General features: G+C 35.1%; 1 protein-coding gene and 2 long non-coding RNA genes across 7 annotated transcripts in view; 2 read left to right on the top strand and 1 right to left on the bottom strand.

Annotated features, from left to right (window-relative positions):
* The window catches only part of LOC138711937 (myo-inositol 2-dehydrogenase-like), a 64,022-nt gene that overhangs the window by 15,047 nt on the left and 24,269 nt on the right, over positions 1-24,706 (top strand). The window contains exons 3-4 of the mRNA XM_069843236.1: positions 7,572-7,734; positions 11,354-11,533. Coding sequence (XP_069699337.1) covers positions 7,572-7,734; positions 11,354-11,533 — 343 coding nt within the window. The remainder of the gene's footprint in view (positions 1-7,571; positions 7,735-11,353; positions 11,534-24,706) is intronic.
* Positions 17,030-19,866, top strand: LOC138711936 (uncharacterized). Its single transcript, XR_011335537.1, has 2 exons — positions 17,030-18,739; positions 19,517-19,866. It is a non-coding gene; the product is annotated as an uncharacterized lncRNA (long non-coding RNA).
* On the bottom strand, positions 20,564-24,379 carry LOC138711935 (uncharacterized). Of its 5 annotated transcripts, none has more exons than XR_011335533.1 (7): positions 24,033-24,379; positions 23,009-23,199; positions 22,711-22,769; positions 22,494-22,563; positions 21,716-21,777; positions 21,475-21,613; positions 20,567-21,132 (listed from the first exon to the last, which is right to left on the bottom strand). It is a non-coding gene; the product is annotated as an uncharacterized lncRNA (long non-coding RNA). The 5 variants fall into 5 exon arrangements; XR_011335534.1 differs by having other exon boundaries at positions 20,568-21,062; XR_011335536.1 differs by lacking the exon at positions 24,033-24,379 and adding an exon at positions 23,868-24,010 and having other exon boundaries at positions 20,564-21,613.

Raw genomic sequence — 24,706 nt, forward strand, 5'->3', positions numbered from 1 at the left:
AGACGGTGATATTATGTTAGTCGTACAGAGAATGAAATTCATGACCGTAAAAAATGCTGCTTGAAAGCAACATCATATGAGTAACAAAATTTGATTTGTTATATTTAATTATTCGAACGTTACAATTGCTTGTTTGTTAAAATATGTATATGATAACGTTATGCGATTTGTGTTCTTTTATTTTGTGTGTTTTTGGAAAATATAATTTCAATTAATGCTCCAAAATAAATGTTGTAACTAAAACCTTGTGCATCCCTCGTGTTTTTTTTATTATTATTGGGTTATTTTACGACGCTGTATCATCATCTAGGTTATTTAGCGTCTGAATGATATGAAGGTGATAATGCCGGTGAAATGAGTCCGGGGTCCAGCACCAAAAGTTACCCAGCATTTGCTCGTATTGGGTTGAGGGAAAACCCCGGAAAAACCTCAACCAGGTAACTTGCCCCGACCGGGATTCGAACCCGGGCCACCTGGTTTCGCGGGCAGACGCGTTGACCGTTACTCCACAGGTGTGGACTCCCTCGTGTTTATTGTACGGCTCGTCCTCCCCCACACGTTACCTGCACTTTGTTTACGTTTTCGCTGTGCCTAAACGAGACGTCTACTGTACACAGAAAAAGTTGTTAGACATTAGGGGCCGTATTCATAGACATTCTTAGCGCAGGCTTCCGGTGGACGATCAGCGAACTAACTTCTTTCGTATTCATAAACCAGAGTTGGCGATATGACATGATATGAATCCTGTACAAGTGACCAGTCGATAGCCGGGGCTAGTTTAGCACGCTCGTAGCCCGGGCTAGCGAAATGTCTATGAATAGCACCCTAAAGATCTTACCTTATAGAAATTGCAATGGCCGAGAAAGCAGCTTCATGTTCTCGTGACATTAAGGACTTAGTATTAATAGAAACACGGATTTCCAAGTTCTTGAGAACTGTTCTAAGGGAACTTCAAATACTAGTATAGTTCATTCAGTATCGTAAGCGACATCGCACCTTGCGCGGACTCGAGCAGCAATACCTCCACTTAAGCGAAACAAACACCCGACCTCCCTCTCCGATGGCTGAGTGGTCAGACCTGGCGGCTCGGGTTCGAGTCCCGGTCAGGTCTGGAATTTTTCATTGAAAAATCCATAGTGACACTTATGGCGCACAAGGTCGCAGTCGGGGTTTTTCCGTTGTTTCCCATATTAGGCATCTACATCATTCCATCGACATTTCTCAATTTCGTCATCATTCCACAGCATTCTCCGATCGCCGCACAGTGTGTAATTTAGAGAGTCTAGCCGGCCAAAAATTATTTTTCGAAACTAATCGCTCAATTTTCATAAAATTTGGTATGTACCTTCAATTATTGACAGTGAGTAAGTTTTAAACAATGAAAATAAAAAAAAATAGCAACTAATTTTACAAAAAATAAAATTAACAATATTGTTATAAATTTTTCGATTCGAGTGAAAAAATAAATTAATGTTCATAAAGTGGAATGCCCTTATATTGAAAGAGTAAGACGAAGGAATATTGCTACATATCATACTCGTTAGAAGTCAGTTGCATCCCCAGCAGAATCTGTATCCTCTCTGCTAGCCTCTCCTTCGTCAGCACCGAGTAATGGAGGCTCGGAGAATAACTGCAGCACTTCTCTTGAAATCGACCGCGCTTTTCTCTCCTTAATTTCCTTACGCTGGTGATGTAAGGGTCCAAAGAAACAAGTAGTCTAAGCAGAAGTGCGGTATTTGTCTTTTCTTGATGCTTTTTTGTGAAGACTTCTCTGAAAAGTCTAAGGAAACTTCAAATACTAGTACAGCTTTGTTCCTCGTTTACTGGGCTTCCTCAGATAGTTTACCAGTACGTATAATAGTGTTCTATGACCTTCTGTCCATGAGCTAAAGTTTGTGAAGGGTTATACGCATATAATATTATTATTTTATATTCATAAATATAATTCCCTTGCCTCCTTAGCATACATGCCAAATGCCCGTTTATCAATTGCAAACCCGCAAGAAAAGGTTTCTAATATTATGTATTATGTAGGCGACTTATTAGATTTCTATCTCTTCTCGTAATATATGCGGAAGTGAAAACCTCCCTAAAAATCTTCTTGCGGTATTTTCATCTTTTTTATTGCAACGGTTTTGCTTTGGCATGTCAACAAGTAGTCTCCTTTCCTACCTGAACCTATCCTATCTTTAATTTTTCGCACTAAATAATACGGTGGATATAAATTAACTATTACAAGATTTTGAATTTTCCGTTAATTTTTATATTGATTAGCGGTCAACTGTAAATCAGTAATCAAAGCGAGATCCCTATTAGGTGACATTGTTAGTAGTTCCTGCAAAATCAATTTCACGGTTTTTTGTCTCACGTTGAAGCAGTGGCGGCCGGTGAGACATTCTGGTGGTGGTGCCAAAAATGTAAGAAGGTTGCACGCAAATCACCAAGTGAAAGGTGATAATCACAGCTCATGTTTACATTATGTTAAATAAAACAAATTAATTAAGCGGGCTATTTTACCAGGTGTGCAGTTAATAATGCAACTAGTAGGCCTATATGAAACCAAAAACAGCAATAAACGCTTTTCTAACTTAAAAATATGCTTATATAAAATTTATCATTTGAATGTTAAGAGAGAAATTTAACTAATCACTAACATCTTTAAATTTCAAGCAATGTACTCACCAAAGTGCCAATCCAACGCCGAGAGAGAGACATCTGCATCTGGATTAAAAAGAACGGTACTGGAAATCCATTCGTCGTTCCTTTTTGTTGGCAAACAAGTCTATCACTTTTGCATTGAAACCTTCAATCTTGCATACGAAAGATTTTTCGCACGATAACATTCCTAAAGCACTCAATCTTTCTTCCTTCATAGTGTTTCTAAGAAATAATGTGGTTATTCTTTTCAGCATAGAAAAGCATCGCTCAGCTTCAGAAGTGGAGATGGGCATTGTAATTAACAATTTCAAAATTTTGATTGTCTCCTCGAAAGTATCACATATTTAATCTTCTAGAATTAAGGAAAGAAATGGAAAATATAAATAACTTTTAGAACTCGTAAAGTTACTGGCAAAAACACACGAAATGAACGGTGATACAGACAATAAATGAAAACGTTTACACTTCACTTAAACAGACCGATGAATCCAAGGCAGCAGCTTGAATAACACATGTTCATGTCCTGCATAAATCTCATATATCGTTAACAAAATCATCAATACTAGCAACAGTGTAACGATATTTACTTGCCGCGAAATAAAACAAATATCACACTAAATTAACTAATAGTGTTACATAATATGAGGAAATACGTAGTTGTCTTTCTAAAAATAACCATGACTGACTTTCTCTGCATTCGATACAGTTAAATGAATAGTAATTTGTACTTTCAAATCCAAGTTGTGTGCATTAGTTTTGAATTGGTAACATTGCATTAAGATTTGGCGCCGAACTTTTCGTGTAAGTCTGCTCTTGAGACAACGGTTTCCTGCCAAACTTTTCCAACAAACCCTGCCATCTAGCGGAATTTCTGGATTACTGCGCTCTAGCGGGCGGAATTTTAACTACTGAGTCAAATTGAACTCGGCTCAGTCTCCGCCATAAGAACCGCATATGAACTAAACCAGTAGCCTTTTGTACAGTGTTATATGGGCTTACCCGGTGCCACAGAGAACTGGCTCCAACGTTCGAAAAAACACTGCAAGAGTGCGTCCCGATCTGTGCGCGCGCTCGTTCAAATGAAATTGGAATAAAATACGTAGAAATAAATTATTACAACTATTTTTTAGGGTCTTATTTTTTGTTTCTTTCATTGGTGGTGCCATGGCACACTGGCACTGCCCCAAAAGCCGCCCCTGCGTTGAAGTGATGCAAGTGAAAACTCTCTCTCGCATCTCTTTTCCCCAGAAGCTCTGAAACTCATTTGGGCAGCAGAAATCTTTTCTTCTGGCAACCTTTCTTGAAAAAGTGGACTACTTTTTCTCCGTTTTGATCTTTCGCTCAGTTCTCCTAAAAGTTTACGCGGACGTCCTCGGATGCTTGTACTGGCAGACTCAAATTGAAATTGTCTTGTAGTAGATGACAAAGCATTTTATATTTCATTCTCAGATTTTGCATCTTGGTTCAAACATAGCGCATCCTATTTTAAGAAATGTTTCTCATTTCTGCTATTTTTCCCACCATAATCGAATTTTCGAACATAGAAATCTAATTCATTTCTTTATTGACAGTCAAATGTCTTCAGAGCAATCCTTGAGACCAAAATATTTAATTCTATTTTTGAGAATTTCTCTTTCCCCTCACTCTTGCTCCACACCTCGAAAACAGCTCTCCAGGTTACGGAGCGCAAGGTGTCTGAAAATAATTAATAGATATTCTGTATGCGCCTATTTGCAGATAAAACCACGACGTCTATCTCAGAAAAGCATAATTAATTAATATCTCTACAAAATTTTATCGAGGTAATAGAGGGCTTCACCTTTTAAAATTCAACTCAAAATAATGTAATAAGGTAGAACTTCGACTCTCTGCACACGTTTATTCAGACACTTATTCTAGAAAATAAGATAATTTTTAGCAAAAGAATTAGTTTATTTATAAGTACATACCTTCTTATAGTATATATCCACACTGTGTATTAGAGAAAAATATTATATTAACTTCCTCACTTTGCATCATTCAAACACAAACTGCGCACCTGTCTCTGTAGCGTAAATCATCTTATCGGAGAAATCAACTTTCGCTTTTATGAGTGATCCCTACCAGATGTAAGCATCTGTCTTGAAATTACACACTGTGCGTCGGGTGACCTAGGAATGAGTGGGGTTGCCTACTCGAAACCTGGATACACAGCGAACCTTAGTGAAGTCAGCCGGTGTGGTTTTGGAAATGCGCCTAGCTTGAAGGTTAGCGCAACAGATCGTAACAGATCGCAGTGCTGGGTCATAGTGCCCCTCTCCTGTAAATTCCATTCCAACCCCCGACCTCCACTCCTATCCTAGCTACTGTATACTGTACGAACAGTGTAAGGGTTGTCCAAACCTTTATACTTGTAGCTATTCATTGGCTTCATCATCAGTCACAGCAAAAGTTGATACATAGGCTACTGTAAGTTACATTCCTGTCATTTAATATCCTAATCCTAGATAAATGAAGTACATAATATACTGTACATTAAGCTCATTGTTGGACAAAATACGTAGGGATTTGTTTGTATGATGAACTTCATAAAATTTATTAATATTAATATTAATATTAATATTATTATTATTATTATTATTATTATTATTATTATTATTCAATAACTTGACTGTTACTGACTGTAGTAGTGTAGGATTAATAATTAGATCGAAGCAACGAATTAGATCATATATACCGTAGAGTATGATGTTTTCGTAATCGTTAACCATCCATAGTCAACCAAAAGCCATTTCTTACCAGCACGACAACGTTTCAGCCTGTTCTTTTTGACACAAACCAAGATTCAAGAATTGAGAGAAGGCACATTAATTTTACTGCAGTCATCTTTTAGCCCAGACACTGTACCTGTCAAGGATTCATTTTCTGCGTGGATTGTACTTAAATGATTTTTATAAGGTCTGTAGGGTGCAGTACAGTACCAGCATTGAAAAATTTCTTTCCGTCCGAAACCAAATAATCATATTGCCTTCATATTCAACTACTGACGGAAAGACAACAAAATATCATGGAAAATAATGGACTAATTTCGAATAATGATTTATGTTTGTCGTCATTCTATGTTAAATAAATATTATGTCCATAATTAAGATTTGTGAATTTTCAGCACATATGAGAATTGGTGCTGTAAATGTAGAAACATAGGCCTACTAATGAAATAACATTTATCGAGATGTTCTACTAGCTCTTTAAGGCGCTGCTATTTGCTTTTAAATTACATCATTGCTATATAACATTACTTTTCAATCTCGATAAAGCAAAATAGCAAGTATCTTCTTGTGCTATCGAGGCCACTTTTTTTTTTATGGAATTGTTATTCCAAAGATTACGTGGATTGAACAGAAAAGGTCAAATGTATGTGAAGAATTGTCTGTAATTTAGGAGAATATTTTGAATGCTAAGATATTACAGGGTGAAAAAAAATAATAAATTCATTACGTAAGAGCTACAGAAAAGAACTCTTGACAATTGAAACACCAAACTTTCAAGTATGGTATATAGACTATAATATACTCTATATTATGGCCCCCTATTTTTAAGTCGCCCGCTATAGTCATATGCCGATGGAACATTCAGCAGAAAGTAAGTAAGCAGCTTCTGTGAGCGGAAACCATTGAATGATGGTGTATGATCAATAGAAAATTCATTTAATAATTTCACTCCACTCTTACCTTTACACAAGAGTCTGAAATTGCCCTTTATCACAATCCAGACACAATTGACACCTCTTGATTAAGTTCTGGGCACTGTTTGAGATTCAACTAGTGTAATCCTAGCCATCGTAGACTACAAAGTGTCTTTTAATTCTAATCTTATTATTTTCATACACTTTTCCCTTCAGTGTTCCCTACAGATAAAAAAAATCGCACGGATTTAAATCATGCGATTTCACTGGCCATATTCCTCTGTTTTAAGATGTTATTACACCGAAAACTTCTCTTATTGCAGTCAATAAACTTCCTTGTACACTTTTTATAGATTTTATGCTTCACAGAACAGTCATAAATAAATACATATCGGTACTGTTTTACATTGTAGCAAACCATATTGTACCATACGATATAATGTAACTACAGAGACTGACGACTTACAACACGACTCATTGGAGTCAAGTAATAGCCTGGCCTATATAGTCTTGCGAAGTAGGATTCACTGCTTACCACATTGTCCCTTTACTAGCATAACTCTCCTACTGTCAATAGAAATAAACAGCAGACAGATATCGGGGTGACTTACAAATAGGGAACTTGTATAAATATGTCCAAATGAAGAGTAACTACCACCTGTTTTTCATCTGATTTAGCTTTTATAATCACTGTATTCTTCCTCATTAGTTTTAAGTGTGTCACATTAACCAGTTCATCATGAATACTGCTAATCATTCGAAAATAATTGATAAATTGAGGCTGTTAAAACCACAGTGATCTAAGTAACAAATTTAGAAAAAATGCATCACTTATTGCATTATGTTGGGCAAGAAGCTTACTACGTGAACTGAAGGTATGTTATCTCCCAACTTTAAGTTTTATCTCAGAACATTTCACTATGGTTCTGATGGCCTTAATTATTTGGATCGGATATTATATGCAGACTTCATTAAATAGTGCCAAGTGCGAAAAGGAATTTCACTTAAGGAGCCAATCTTTGACCCAATTCGATTTTATTACTGATTTTTCAAACTAGCCAACATAATGTTTGCACCAGTGTTGAGGAAAATGTCACACAGTATTTAAAAATATCGAATTTCATTCCTAACATCCTATTCAAGTTACGTAAGTACAGTAATTCTGAAATAATTTATTTGATATGCATTTCACTCTCGAGAAAATATGACACTAAATATTTGTTCATTTGTGCTGCTGCATTGGTTGCAGGCACCATTCACCTAAGTGGGCTGGCAATCAACCCCCGTGTCAAGATACTTTATATCGTGGACGACTTCAAGGATAAATGGGAAGCCATCAGACGCTACTGGAGACTGGATGACACTCAATTCCTCTGCAGCAAAGACTCTGACAAGGTGTTCCAAGACCCTAAGTTAGTTAATTTCTTAATGACAATATTTTTGTTACACATAAATGTTGCGCACATTTTTTTACAATATTCTAATTTATACTCATCCTTATTTTGGATACTGTAATTTTCAAAGAGATGTGACATTTTACACGTTGTTATAGCTGTTATTATTATTATTATTATTATTATTATTATTATTATTATTATTATTAGCAGTAGCAGTATCTTGATAATCGGAACTAATTAGGACTGGGCCTGTTTGGATTATCGAAATTACAGATTAAAGGGGGGACAGGAATGCAAGCAGGAAAACCACACCTTATCCCCTTCCCGCTCTTCACTGTCCGTAACTTTCTTCAGTTTCAAAGTTTATGAATCGTTGGAGGGACAGTGCTGCTTCATTAAGATTATCTACTCTTCGTCAGAAGAAGCGGACTATCATAATAGTATAGAAAAGAAGTACTAATTCATTTTCTAGTAATAAAGTAAGTAGTAATGTATATTATAAATTTTGATCTTCTAAATACCGTAGCGTTAAATAGATTAAGTTTCAGTTCAAATACTATTTTTTTTCCTTCCTCTTCTCTCCCTTTTTCTGGTTTTTTCCTTGGAGGTGAGGACATGTTCGGATTATCCGAAATTTTATTAAAAGATAATGCCGAATAGGCTGAGTTGTAAAACAGTGACTATATTATATACAACTATGCAAATTTCACCTTATGGATCAGATTTATGAGTACTTACTAGGATTACTTACATTTATTTTCATCCTTTGAATTGATATCGAACACATCACTTAATATGATGACCTAGACTAATTAAGACTACAGACATTATGTTATAATAATATTAACAATAATAATAATAATAATAATAATAATAATAATAATAATAATAATAATAATAATAATAATAGTCATTTTTAAATGTAAAAGTAATTTTGAAACTCCCTTCTGTTTAGAGCAGTTTATCCTCGAAAATATTTTGTAGAGTGCTGTAGCCATTGTTACTCGGCTTTCATATTAAGACTCTCGAATTTTCTACGACATCCTTTATCACAGTTTACTTATTTACTTACAAATGGCTTTTAAAGAACCAGGAGATTCATTGCTGCCCTCACATAAGCCCGCTATCAGTCTTTATCCTGAGCATGATTAATCCAGTCCCTAGCATCTCTCAAATCCATTTTAGTATTACATCTCGGCCGCCCCAAAGATCTTTTTATCTCAGGTCTTCCAACTAACATTCTATATGCATTTCTGGATTCACCCATACATGCTACATGCGCACCCATCTCAAACATCCTATCACAATGTTATATCTTTTAAAAATGAATATTTTCATAAAATAATTAAAACATTATAATTTCAAAAGTCAATTACAGTATAAGAGCTCTTTCTGGTGCAAAGGACATGAAAACATGGTGCTCTACCTTCATGTCTCCCCAAGCGTCTTCATGGCTTGTAAATGGGATGCCTTTACCTTTTATAAGAATAAAGAACATTGAAAATATTTCGTGAGTATGAAATTTGTTACACAGAAGATAGAAATGTCTATGTTAAATAGTGGCAAGCAAATGTGTAAGCCATCGCTAAGTAAAAGGCATCCCATTACAGGCCATGGAGGCCCACAGGTTTGTGAGAAGTTAAGACAGTAGGGATGTCAGTCCTACATGCCCACTACCTTTAACCCCAAGGAAAAGCCCCTAGTACCGGAACTTATTTATGTTAGAGACTGAGTAAACCCCTGTGCCATAATGCAGCTGGAAGGATTAGATCAATGGAAAAAATTCATGGTCCCCATTGGGAATTAAACCATGATCTTCCAGCTTGCAGCATTATGCCTTGGTCACAACACTAGGCCTACTACATGCTGCGGGAGATTAAAACAATCGCCAGTCATTAAGATATGCAGATAAATATTCTTTGAATTTCATGAAGTGATTAACTTTCCGAATTAGTTTTACTACTGCTAGAACTGCGAAGAACAAATTAAAAAAAAGAACAATGATTGTTGAAGTGATATAAATGTGGCTTCTGGGAGTAGTACTGGGCTATAAAGCATTGAAAAAAGAAATGTAGGAGTAATTATTATTGGAAAAAATGTACTATTGGCTCAATAATACTGACCTAATGGACAATGAAGACTGGTATGTCCTAAGACATGTTAAAATTGCAATTTCTTTAGAATGTAGAGCAGACAAGTTTGGACTAAATGCTACTGCTGCTGTTGCTGCTGCTGCTGATGATGATGATGATGATGGTGATGACACCCTTCAAATTGTCCTTTGTATTGTATTGTATTTATTTACATTCTATGGTATTTCTACATCGCTTCACAGCTAGAATATGGAACATGTCAAAAAATCTTAATAGTAACTACGAAGTCTTAACAAGACAGAAATATCCATGCAGAATTGTTGAATAGAAGGCATGAGAAATTAGGAACCGGTACTGGTACTTCTTTAATGTGACTCTAAATAATCTTGTGTTTTGAGTTAGATTTTTAAATTCATAAGGAGGATATTAAACATTTTTAATGGTATATAACGCACTCCTTTTTGATAGCATGATAGACTTGCTGATGGTGTATGAAAGTCATTTTTTGATGAGTATTTATATTATGAACTACAGAATTATTTACAAAACTCTTACGATTAATTCCCTAGATTTGGCACCTACTATTATTCTAATTATTCTTTTTAGAAATATACTGTTACTATCTGTGGAATTTCCCCAGAATATTATTCCAAAACTCATTAGCGACTGAAGTATGCACAATATATTGTTTTTAAGGTATTGACATTTACTATCACTTGCATATATCTAATAGCAAAACATGCTAAATTTAGTTTGGGGGTTGTTGTTTAGTCAACTGTTCGAAGACAGGTCTGAACCTCACAAGTGATACCAACAAGGCACCACTTATGAGGCAACTAGATCAGGGGATAATTGGGTAGGGCAGCCAGTTCCTTTCCCCCTCCATTGTATACATTGCCGATTAGCTACATATTACTCTAATCAGACTTCAGATGCATACAAACAATTATTGTTCTTTCTCTGACACATATCATCAAGTGAGATGTACTGCCTGATAGTAGATGTACATATAATTTCTTTAATATGATTTTTCAAATTTAATATATTATCGATTTGTAAGCCAAGAAATTTGGTTGTTGTTGTTTCTATTAGGGACCTGTTGTTAATTTATTATTGCACTTGAAATTTACGAGATTGAATTTGGGTAGGATTTAAACTGGATTATGTTAGTTTTGTTACAGTTTAATACTGTACTAATTACTGGCTGAGAACCAATCACTTATTTTGAGGAGAATTACCTCTATTGAAGACTGGAATGTGTTGGGGTTATTGATTGTAATTACTATACTTGTGTCATCTGTAAATAATATGGGATGACCTACAGCTTTTATTAGAGGGTCAAGATCATTTATGAACATTAGAGAAATTAGGGAACCTAATATTGATCAATGTCTACAAGAGATTGATTGCACCAATAATCTATCAACTAAATTTATTCGTGATTGTACTGGCAATCTGTCAACTAAATTTATTCATGATTGTATTGGCAATCTGTCAATTAAATTTATTCATGATTGTAATGGCAATTTGTCTAACTACAGGGTGAGAGCAGTTGTAGTGGCAACACCAACCAACACCCACGAGAGTATAGTGACCTCAGCGCTAGCTCATAGCAAAGATATTTTCTGTGAGAAACCCGTCGCAGAGAGCATTGAGAGTGCCGAACGCTGTTATGCACAGGCTAAACAGGCTGGCAGGTTACTGTTCTGCGGCTTTCAGAGGTCAGTTATAAGGGAACATTAATTAATACAAAATTATAGGGGAGGTTGCCCTAGTAACGGTCACTTAAGCCTTTATCATTATTTGAGCTAAATCTGTTAATGAATTTAAACAACATTTAAATCTAAGTTACGGGATAACATGAAAAATAAGTCAGTACAAGAATTGTATCAAATAACTTACGTTTAATTACCCATGATTTAGTGTTTCCTAAACTGTTGAGATAATGACTTTCAAAAAACTGTTCCCAGTACTGGTCACGTTGGTTTACATGGAAAAACAAAGGTATGACTGAAGAGTTACACAAAATTTAAATGAAAATAATACAATTATGGCCATTCTCTTGATATGTATCACTCTTAGTCATTTCTTGCAATTCTCACATACAAAATAGACTATTTGGTCACTGTCTGCACAACCTACATGAGCCCAATCACAACACTTGCAATACTGCACCCAATCCTCCTCAAAAGATTCGCCACAAATAATGCATTCAGTTTTCTCGGTATCATTTTTGTCTTTTTTGTTGACTTCATTTTCTTTCCCAAGCTGAAGTTTATGTTTGGTAGGCCTCCGCCTGGAATTGCCTTCTTCTTGGGGTCATTTTTTCCACACAACGCTATTTGTTTCTTCTGTCACTTGATTTCCTCCTTTTCTTCTAACATATTTATAAAGGGGGTGGACGTTAGAATTGCACTTTTTTCTCCTCTCCTTTTTCTGCTAACGATTTTTCTCTGCAAGTCATCAGATACAGGAGAGATCTTAGCTATGGCCTTCTAGAAGTCTGTAGATCTAGACGTCGAAGGAACAGCCATGTCAACCACTGGATTTTTCGGAAGTGTCGGTGATGACTCTGGCAAAGAGTCGACATTGAAATCTGAAGACTCTGCTGAAGGTTTGTCATGTTCACCTCACTCTGCCACTTTTCTTGTGTTTGACGCTGGTAGGAAATCCATTTCTGAAAAAATATTCCTGTTGGAAGGATATATCCCTGTACATTGGAATCCTGACTTTGCCAATTCCATCCTGCATATTTTGGTGAACGCAGTTCCTTCCAATCCGCAGATGTCTTTGTCAGTGATTTTCAACCTCAGTTTCCCATACTTGCCCATCCACTCTTCACATGCTGCATTGTATGCAGATTTGAAAGGCCTCATAACTGCACTATCCAGAGGCTGGAGTTTGTGTGTTGTATGTGGGGGAAGGCTCAACATATGGACGTGATGCTTTTTGGCAAGAAGAATAGCCTGAAGGTCTTTGTGTGTACTATGGCCATCTAAGATGAGCAGAACTGGAGTTTCCTCTGTAGGATTTACTCTCTCATCTTTCATCAGCTGTGGATTCATTCGAATCCTCGGAAATACAAATAAAGGCGGGATGAATTGGTCACCACCAGCATTGATGCAAAGCATCACTGTGATATTCCTGGCCCGTTCACCTGATGGTAGCTTGCTTACTTGTTTTTTCCCCCTAATGGACAACACTTTCTGAGAATTTGAATGTACAACACTGACACCCGTCTCGTCGCAATTGAATATCTTGTTTGGAGGGAATGAGTACTTATCCATAAGTTCTTCTAATTTGTCAAAAAAAAAAAAAAGCATCTACTTGCTCCTTGTTAAAGCCTTGAGCTCTCTGCAGGCTTGTTGACTGGGCACAACACAAAGAAAATTCGGGATGCCGCTTTATAAATCCCCAATAAAACTTGTTCCCTGCAGTTTTCTTTATTTTATTGAATCGGTGGGGCAATTTGAAATGCTCAGCCAGAGCATAGGCTAACTTTAAGAATTCAGTTTTATTTACAGGCATGAAACAACTACCAAGATATATGAGATACGAAACAAGTTCGCCCTCTAGTTCATCATCAAAAGTTTGTTTAAACCTTCTCATTAAGGGTGCAATTTGAATGCATTTCCCCTTTTTAAGAGCACATACACGGTCACTCAAAGTGCTTCTAGGGACAGAGAAGCGACCAGCTGCTTCCCTCAAAGTCAATTTTCCCGCCATCATACCATCAACAGCCATTTTCATGTTTTTTCATCCCATTTTCCTTTCTTGGTTGCTGCCATCTTGACAATAATCCCTGAAATGTACAATAAGTTTACTACTGTTATTACGAGACTTTCTGCATGACCGGTATTAGGAACAGACATAGTGACCGGCACTAGGGCAAGAAAGGGGTTATAAAGATAATGACAAATAAATTATATATAACAAAATTTTTCGTAATGTAAGCACATTAAATCATTGCTTAGGTATGTTAAGTATATAATAAAATATAATAGATAAGAACAACTCACCTAAACACAATCAGTAATGGTCCAAACGTTAACAGCGTAATACAAAAACCACGTGGTGCTCACTTCACAAAGGTTTCCTCCAGACTGGCGAGGCAAACACTGAACCCTTTGCGAGGAACCAAGTTCCTTTGTCACCGGCTACCACTTCACAATGGGTTGCTTCTCCTATATAGCTTATAATGTGTAACTACCTGGTGACCGGTATTATGGTCTGACCGATAATAGGGCAACCTCCCCTACATCTTGATAACATAACTTTTAACACTGTATCACTTCGGAATATGTATTATATGACTTTCTTGTGTTAAATTCTATCGTACCTGGTTTACATGTTTCGACCTATTATGGGTCATCCTCAGAATTGGTCGTTGGAGATCTTGGCGCCAAGACCATCAACGACCAGTTCTGAGGATGACCCATAATAGGTCGAAACATGTAAAGCAGGTACGATAGAATTTAACACAAGAAAGTCATACAATACATATTCTGAAGAAATACAAAATTATTTTAAGAATATGTTATTTGAATCATAATCAATGTTGAAAATAAGTTAAATATGTAAAGAAGATACTTACATTTGTAAAAATTAATATTAAACAGGGGAAATAGAATTCATATTTTTCAGTGATTATATACCCTTCATATAATTATTTAATGTATCTGGAGAAAATTGGCTTTAAAATTCGTTCCTATGATACTTATTGTTTTATGCAAAGGAATGAGTGGAACTTTTATTTTGGGTTTCTGACCAAGCTGTAATTTTCTTTCCAACCAAAGGATATTGAACTTCACCACATTCTCTATCCTAATTTCAGAAAAATGGCTCTTCACTGGATTAGTGTAAACATTAAGCTATTTTATTTAATTAAAATATCATCCACAGGTTGAGCTCTCTTCATAATCAAACAAATAATAGAAAAAAAAATCAGAAAATTTAACCTTGAGACACATATTGCATTTGTCCATTTACCAGGCAGACTTATGGAGAATAACAGACAGAAGAGGACACCTTTTGCAATTAATAAGAAACAAAAGAAGATGTATGAAAATACCGGTACCAAAATATCAATAAAAATAGAACCACCAGAATCAACCTCTCTAAAAACAAATCAAGACCTTAAGCAAGGGTGGCCTTTGTCATCATCACTTTTTAACATTTACATAGTTGTGAATAAAGGTCAGAGAATAAATCAACATAGCTATTTAAATACACTTCTGTTTGTAGACGGGCAGATTATTATTCAAGAAAATGAAGATGATTTACATAGATCACTCCACGAAGTACCATACAGTACACTGGTACAGTATGTATTGTGTAGGAACAACAACATGAAAATATCAATCAGTACGGTAAGACAATATTATAGGAACATATTCTATAAGAACAACAACTGTAATCAATAATATACCTACAGAACAAGTTTCACATTTTAAATCTTGGGTTGTAATGTGAGTTATGAACAAGATCATGACATAGATGAAAAATTTTATAAATTTCAATACACCTGCAAAACAATACACATAACCTCGAAAAACAAAAGAAGTAAGACTATGCAACTAATATTTTACAAAACAATGCCTATGCTTATCTTGACATATGGTTGCTAAATTTGGGTCCCCAAAAAATGAGATACATGTAGAATGAAAGCTGCAGAAATGAAATTTTTACACAGAGTAAAGGGTTGCACAAGGGAAGATAGATTAATAAACACTGACATCAGACAAGATTTAAATATATACAATGTAAATGAAAAATAGGGCAATATAAAGAAAAATGGAAACAACATGAAGAAAGATTGGAAAATGAAAGACTAACAAAACAGGCAGTTAACAGAACTATCAACCAGTAGGAAATAGAAGTGTAGGCTGACCACACTGTAGGTGAAAAAAATGTATGAAATCGAAATAGGCTCCTAGCCTAATCCCTGAAGTAGTACAGAGGTTGGGTTGATAGCTACTTACTTTAAAAGAGATATTTCTGCAACAAAACGCATATTTCTTGTAAAATACGGTAATTTTAAATATTGCTACTAAAAAACAAATATAAAATTTTAATTACTCGTTTTTTAATAATGCACTCTGGTTAAAAGAAGATGTACACATAAAACTAAGTTGTAATGAATATGTAAAATAATACGAAGGATAGTGAAACAAAAATGTAGAAAGCACATAATTAAAATTTTACATGTTGACGATATATACTGCACAAGCCTACTGACTTATGCAAGTGAAAATTAAATAGCATATTATACAGATAAAAGAATCGAATTAGCAGAGATGAAACTCCTGTGTTCAAGATAGACAAAGCCTAGACCTATGAATAAGGTAGCCTACATCAACGTAATAAAGGGGATATAAGAACAGAAACAAAACTGTTGCGCACACTTTTTGAGAATGTCAACAAAGAGACTTACAGAAAATGCCAAATTAACCCAGAGATACCAAGTTTTTGGATGCCTTCTTACTACATGGAATGGAAAAGTCTCTTTAAGCTAGTAGTTGTTCAACAGGAATAACTCGAAGTTGATGAAGAATACGTTTTTCTTATATTCTCTGTAATTTTCTATTATGTTTCGAAACTATTTAGTAACTTTACCGTTAGTTACACAGTGTAACTGTGGTACTGGTACTTGATGATTTTGTACTGTATGCTTCATTTATGGTGTTTTACGCTGGACAGATATGCTACAGAAAAGCGCAGGGCTAAAATCAGCTTGCATGAATAAAACAGAGAGCAAGTTCAAAATATGCTGTATCTGTTCCAAATTCCCCAATCATACAGATAAGAAAACACCATGGTAGCTACAATTCTGCAATTTATTAATAAATAGCTAAGTTTTCACTGAAATGACTAACATGTTTAAGAAACCACATCATATATTTTATGCAATCTAAATAAAGTTTTAACCGAAAAGGTATAGATACTGAGCAACAGGAGTTTCTTTCTATATTCACCTATTTTACAAAAAAATATTTTGATGTTTTTCATACAACTACCGGTACTGTAAAAAGTGAAAGAACATTACGCTCTCTAGTTATGTATAAGGATGTATTGTATTGCATGATTATTGACACCATAGAACAATGCACATAACATGCATGGCACATGAAATGTCGTTCACTCTGGAGTAAAGTGAAGGCTCGATACAGTTTTTTTTTCTACTTCCTAAAAAAATACTGTTTTGGAAATGACCGGTTTTGTTTGTAACCTCCACAAATGTTCATTATAAAAAATGTTCGGAGCTATTATATACTGGGTGTTTCAGATCATCCATATCAGCCTTTTTTCTCGAAAACTATATGATACCGGTACTGATAGTTCATAAAAAAATTTAGATAACCAAAACATATGTAAAGAATCGATTTGTGGTAGTACAATTTCCCATAACAAACCGGAAGTAGGCGTACCTGTGGTCAACTTCGTAATTTCAAATGAGAATATGGTTCATTGAAAGTACTATTGGAAACTACTTTTAAAAAGAAACAACTTTTACTGAAACGTTTTTTTTCTAACTTTTATTGTTCACTTACAAAGCAACAAAAATGGTATCTTCTGAGAAATCCTGTATGTTGTTTATGTATGTACACTCTTTATAGTAAGTGTACAAAATGTAGTCCCCTGTGCTAAACAATGTTCTGATCACCTCCCAACATTCGTGATTGCACTTCAGCACAGCTGAGAGACCCTCAGGCTTCTCTAATTCTTTGTATCATGTCTTCTCTAGTTGTTGGACGCACCTGGTAGACCATGTCTTTAATTCTCTCTCTCTTGCCCGTGACTCAGGATTGCACCATAATACAGTGTTTAGAATTCCGAAAGACAACAAATTTCATTCATACCATACTCATCTCCATCAGGAACTTGGAGGACATGACTTCCAGGCTCGTGTTGATTTCTGCAACTGGTTTCTAAACACGGACCGTGATTTCGAGCTCAGAATTCTGTGGATTGATGAGACAACTTTCAAAAGTAATGGTCAGGTGAATCTTTACACTACCCATTACTGGTCTCCGGTTAATTCACACTGGCTTCGTGAAGTGGATTACCAGCACGTGTGGAGGCTCAACACATGGTGTAGCCTCCTTGGACACTGAGTCATAGGACCATACTTCTTTAAGGAGAACTTGAATGGTAGAACGCATGCTTCCTCCAAAACATTATGCACCAGTTGCTTCATGATGATCCCCTTGTGCTTCGGTTAATCATGTGGCTTCAGCAGGACGGCTGTATGGCTCACTTTCCACGTAGGGCTCGACGAGTTATTAACCAGTTATTTCCTCTACAGTGGATTGGACGAGGAGGACCAATAGCTTGGCCAGCCCAATGTTCTTTCAGGTGCGTCCAACAACTAAAGAAGACATGAAACGAAGAATTAGAGAAGCCTGTGGGTCTCTCAGCTGTGCTGAAATACAATCATGGATGTTAGGAGGTGATCAGAACATTGTTTAGCACAGGGTGACGTACATTTTGAACACTTAGGGCCTGTACTACGACTCTCGGATAAAGTTCTAGTTTAAACTTATCCGGCAGATGGCATATTTATCCGGAAGTTGGGTTGTAATTGCGTACTACGACTTTTGGTTATGTGCAATCTGGAGGCTAAACTTCCAGATTAGCAATCCGGAAGGCAGAGTGGCAGATAGGCGTTATCCGGAGGTTGGAACTCGGTGTTGAAATCAAGATGGCTGCACGTCGTACAGCTGGTGATTTGAAGGATCAATTTAATTTTGATACTGATTCTGATGATAAGTTCTGGAGCAGATGCTTCGTTATATCAGAACAGCAAAACGAATTAGGCTGCGTCCAAATAATTTTGAAGAGTGGGATGACGAGAAATTTTTTAGACAGTTTCGAATAATGAAACCTACTACATGAAATCAATTATCAACTGAAACAAGACACAGATCGTAAGTACACAGTTAATAATAAGCTACACTATTTCTTTAGGTATTACATTAATATTTTGTATATAATAGCACTATAATATAATTATTTTGAAGTACAGTAACCTGTAATAGGCGTACAGTAGAAGTGAGGTTAGAATGTTGCTTCATGCAGGTGTTCTGTTGTCCTTACAAGGTATTAAGGTGATTGATATAATAATATAGGGCAACCTACAATAAGTTTCAAAATACTTTTATATAAAAAAATAATAATAACCGTATATAATATGTCAAAATCCTTTATATGGTAAACTATCATTTCTTCACAATTGCGTTACCACTTTAAGATACAAATGTATTCACATATTTGGCTTCTAGTCAAGTCATATGTACTGTAAACGAAAGAAAAATTGAGTGCCGACACCAATTTCCCAAATAAAGGTGGAAAGTTGCTGTGAAAGTGGAGTCCGGTGGAGAGGTACGGGTAGGCAGGATCGCTCTGTCGAGATAGAAGGGGTAGGCGGCAGGGAAGGGCAGCACATTCATTTCATTACTGTGTTTCCTTACTAATTAAAGGGAAAAGACAAGTTTTCGTAAGATCGAGTTAGCGACAGGTTAGGTTAGTATGATTTGCATATATTTACAATTGTCTAAAAAAAAAAAAAAAAATGTCAGAACTACATCCAAACTTCTCTCTTCCAGGCTATCCTGTAGGGAGTCCTTGCCTTCTTTTGGTAACGCTATTGTAAAGATTTACCGGTAAAGGTGTAACCAAATCTAATTGTTTGTTCATTTTTCCAGAAATAATGCCTTATCTCCAATGGCCCAATTACTATTGGTATTGAGATTCTATGCCACTGGGAGAACATTGACAACAGTAGGAGATTTTTGTGGGGTCCACGAAGTTACAGCAGGAACTGTTGTCAATCGAGCTAATGCTGCACTTGCTGCTTGGTTTAATTGAAGTGATGACTTTTAATGCTTCATTGGGAGTAGTTTTATTTGCTCCAGTAATTAAGTGCAAGGCTTGTTTTTTTCTTCCGAGGGATTCTGTCTCTCTTTTTGATGCTGTTACGAATACTTCTGAATAGTATTTTAATACAGGTTTTATGTACATATTATAGGTCTTGATTAAAGTTTTCCTAGAACTGTCTGCTAGTTGTTTAGTCAACTCTCCGAAGATAGATTGGAATATCAATAAGGCATCACTCATGAGACAACTGTCAGGAGATAATGTGGTAGGGTGGCAAGTTCCCTTCTCCTTCCTTGCATATATCGCTCGCCAGTAGGAGTAGGCCTAACATATTTCACTAATCAGACTTAAGATATGCTTGCTATATATTATTATTTAACAAACTGTAACAGTTTATTGAATTTTAGACGTGACAGTTTTTCTTCATTTCCTGAAAGTTTTGGAATTGGCATTTATGTTTTGCAAGGGAGCTGTTTCATTCACGCTAGGCCTAGTGATTCATGTATACAAACATATTCATATCGTTACTTTTTAAATATATTTTATTGCTGGGATCCCTCACAATGATCTCTTAACAGGCTAATGCACTGTATCTGCAATTCAGATTTATTTTACATAAGCAAAATATGGTAAAACAACATTTTTCAAGAGGCACATTAATTGAACCGTCGGCTGGAACAACATTATAAGTTACATTTGGTCAAATGTACAGGAGCTGCAAAAAATGTGTTTGCGTACAACTTTGTTCTTATGAGGGTAGCAAACTTTTGAGTGGACAGTTGCAAGCCAAGGAATATAGCAAGGTAACATGACATACAACATTATTACACGTAAACACACCGAATGAAAATTTTGTAACTTACAACGTTGTTCCAGCTGACGTTTCAATTGTATTCAGGTACTCTGTGAATGTGTAATTAAAACAAGAGAGATGGACTATAGCTGCAATTAAATTTAAAATTTATTTATTTATTTTGTGTAAACAAAACACGACATTTTTCAGGAGACACAATAAGCATAATCATTTATTACATCCACTGTCTCATTATATATGCTATGGAACATGTCATATTTACAAATTAATAATATGCAGGCTAATACATAAGAATACATAGTAACTGTAATTAAACACAACACAAATACATATGCAAATACACAAAACTTGGAAAACTGTGGCAGAGCCAACTTCAGCTATAAGCCCCATTTGTTAGAGATCTGCACGGGCCATAATTCTTAGGCCCGGCCCATCTCGGCCTGATCTGAACCAGACCCGAACCCAACCAGAAACCTTAGATTAGCTTATAATTATCACCTGACTCGAACCTAATCCTGAAGACTAGCAGATAAAGCAGAGACCATAGGGATCAAGAACAGCTGCAAGAGATTATCATTCCATTAGAAGGATGAGAAGAAGTAATCTCCCAGTCATCCAGGTCAAACAAATCTGGTCAACAAAATTAAACATATTTTTTGTTAAAACATAAAGAATGGGTGATTATTGTAGCATTTACTTTCTGCCACTAATTGAAGATGTCCTTGTAGATGGACCACCCATTAAAGAGGAGGAAAAAGTAATGTAAAAACTCCAAATGTTACTTTTGATATTCCAAACCCCATCTCTTTCCAAACAAGAGGACATGACTTACTTTTATTTCAAATCATTCTTTGTTATAATGTTAGCATCCAACTTTCAACTAATGTATTTTTTTAAAGAAATCACTGTAATAGTACTGAAGTTCATGCATTTCTAACATCTCAAGTATAATTAAGTCAACATTAAACTTACAGTTCACAGATGGAGAAAGATTTTTCAATGTGGCTAATGCATTCCTCAGAGGCTTGCTTTTTCTTTAATTCTTTCTTTTTTTTTTTTCTTTTTAAGCATCCTTGGGGTGTAACTCGATCAGCTATTATCCCATTATCAGCTGAAATATTTAAGAGAGGGATATATGCTTATATTCAGACCTTTCTGGGTTTAGCCTATACTACTTACACTGAATAAACCAGTAATTTCACTTAAAACTTACTTTCATTACACTGTGTAGACACCCGTACAGTGGAAGACCTTCATCTGCTGCACCAGCTGACTCTGTAATATTTTAAGAGTGGAATTAATTCTTAAGATAATTAATTCTGGAGAAAGATGATGTTTTATCATAAATGTGTGGACACTTCAAAGTTAGCAGCTGTAACAGTATTGTATTTTCTAACGTGCTATTAATCCAAACTCATTTTTAACAATAAGAAAGTAAAGCTGCAATAAAAAAGAGAGAGAAAAAACCAAGCAAATAGTTCTATTGTAAATAGAGTGTAGTCAGTTTCTGTTTTATCTTATGAAAAGATATTTTTCAGTTTTTCTGTACACAAGAAATCATTCACAAGTTTCCTTACAGTAAAATTGAAATACAACTTAACATAATGTGGCCTAATCTGATTACAAACCCATTGCAGAGAAATCTCAAAATAAATTCTTCAGTTCAGTGTATTTTCTATTTTTAGGCCTACATTTATAAATTTCAAATTCCCACTCAAATCCCACATAATATTATAATACAATGATGTTTACTTTTTATGACATCCATTTCTTGTGACCATTTCATCATTATGTACAATTTATATTTTAACATTTTTTTTTTGCATCTAATTTATCTACTGCTTGCTACAGATTTCATATAGTATGTGTGTTAGTTTTATTTTCAACATGTTGGCTGAAAATGTGTTTACATGTTACAGCTATTTCAGATTGGAAAAGTAAGCATCATATGTAGAATGTGAAAGAACGTTTTGTAGTATAAATCAAATTACCTGGAGATATTGTTGGGATGTCCAGTTTCACTTCAAAAACTAAAGAATTGCACTGTGAACCTGAATGGTACTGTAAATAAAAAAGAAATAATAGTATTATAATGTAATACCGACATTAAATTAAATTTGTATAACAATTTTCAAGAATATAATATTTTTTTTTATCTCTAAAGCTCATCATCTCCTTCTTCTGACTCTTAATTCCTTACACACTAACCTCATTCGTGTTATTAGCTGCACTGGTATCAGTGGAACTTGGTTTAGTTACTACTTCGGCTGTAACAAAAGTAAGTAAATAAATGAGTGAATGAATGAATAAATAAATAAATAAATAAATAAATAAATAAATAAATAAATAAATAAATAAATAAAAAGAATTCAAACTTGTGTTATACAATTTCCTCTGCTTATTATTTAATAATTGTATAACTTAACATATAAATGAACTTATGCATTGAATATGAATCAAAATCACTGAGAAATCACTCAATTGATAGGAGAATTAAATCACTTACCTTGGATAAGTTTGGATTTGGTTTTGCTTCAGTTGGAGGGGCTCCAATTGTTTGTAGCCTGCATTGTTTCTCTGCAGCAGCAATTTTATTTGTGTTCTTTTCCAAGAATTCAAATTTGCTTCTCAGCTGTTTTCAGGTCCTTGTATTTGTGCTGATGTTACTATATTCTTCCAATGCTTCATTCTATAATACTAAAAAGGAAGTAAAACTAGGTTAATTCCATATGCAATCTACAACATTAGGAAATATACTGTATTTCTCTTTTTCCCTTATCTAAGTTTCTATACCTAAATAAGCAAAAGCTTTTAATGGATGATTGTCAGTACAATATCAAACATATGACTATACTGTACATAGAAACTTTGGAAAAAAAACTTAATGTCTGCTGTTTCTGTGTTATTTTACGAGGTGTTGAATGTGTATTACAAACAGATAGGCCTATTGCATTTTAATGGAAACGTCTCTCCACCTCATGCTGTTCTTTTAAAAAATAATGTTAGGCCCTATCTGTGATCGAATGGTATTATGGGCCTAATACAAAATATCCGCCCACTTATTAACAGTAAAATACGTAGGCCTAACATACTGAAATATTGATAATTTGCTAGGAACAATGTACCTTGCTGTACTAATGTTGGTTAGAAATCCCAGGCCAAAGACATCATTCATTATTATCAGTATCAGTGAACTTTTCTTTTTTAAACGAGTTATTGTGCCTTCGACCCATGATTTGCAGCCGTGAAGTACACTATTTCTAAAAAATTACCGAAATAGGCCCTATTCACTAATAATGTAGGCTATACAACAAACTGAAAGCACACTTAATATTAATTACAATACAAAAATAATTGTCACCTACACTCCTTGTGCAGTTACATGTGAATAAAACAATGATTATGGAGAAAAACGCACTTTTGCTGGAACCCGCACCCGTCCTGTTTAGGCCTATTAATTAAAACCAAAATACTATCATATGGTAGGAATTATTACTATTCGAAAAGAAACATAACCTTTAAAATCTTACCTTTTGCTTCCATGTAAAGTTTCTTCATACAGTATATGTAATTTTCTGTTCTTCACTCTGTTATTTTTTGGCTGGAGCTTCAGTATTATAATAAATAATAACAATAATGCTTACAATAAAACCTCAAAATAAATAGTACCATATAAACACGGAACATAAACATGAAATACGCGGGGAAAGGTATACCAACGCAATAAATTTCACTACATTTTCAGTAACTTCATTGCCAACGTAATAAAAATGTTACTATATCTTCCGGATAAGAATCCTGCAGTTAAAATCCGCTGGTAGTACAGAACAAAATATTTAACTTCCAGATTGCTAAACTGGAGTATACGAATCTGGAGCTTTAACAGGCGATCGTAGTACAGGCCCTTACTATGAAGAGTGTACGTACATAAACAACATACAGCATTTCTCAGAAGATACCATTTTTGTTTCTTTGTGAGTAAACGATAAAAGTTAGAAGAAAAAAAAGTTTCAGTAAAAGTTGTTTCCTTTTAAAAGTAGTTTCCAATGGTACCTTCAATGACCCATGTTCTCGTTTGAAAATTCGAAGTTGACCACAGGTACCCTTACTTCCGGTTTGTTATGGGAAATGGTACTACCACCAATCGATTCTTTATATAGGTTTTGGATATCAAAAAAAAATTTTATGAACAACCTGTATCACA

The sequence above is a fragment of the Periplaneta americana genome, chromosome 13 (genome assembly GCF_040183065.1).
Source record: "Periplaneta americana isolate PAMFEO1 chromosome 13, P.americana_PAMFEO1_priV1, whole genome shotgun sequence".
NCBI classification, from domain to species: domain Eukaryota; kingdom Metazoa; phylum Arthropoda; class Insecta; order Blattodea; family Blattidae; genus Periplaneta; species Periplaneta americana.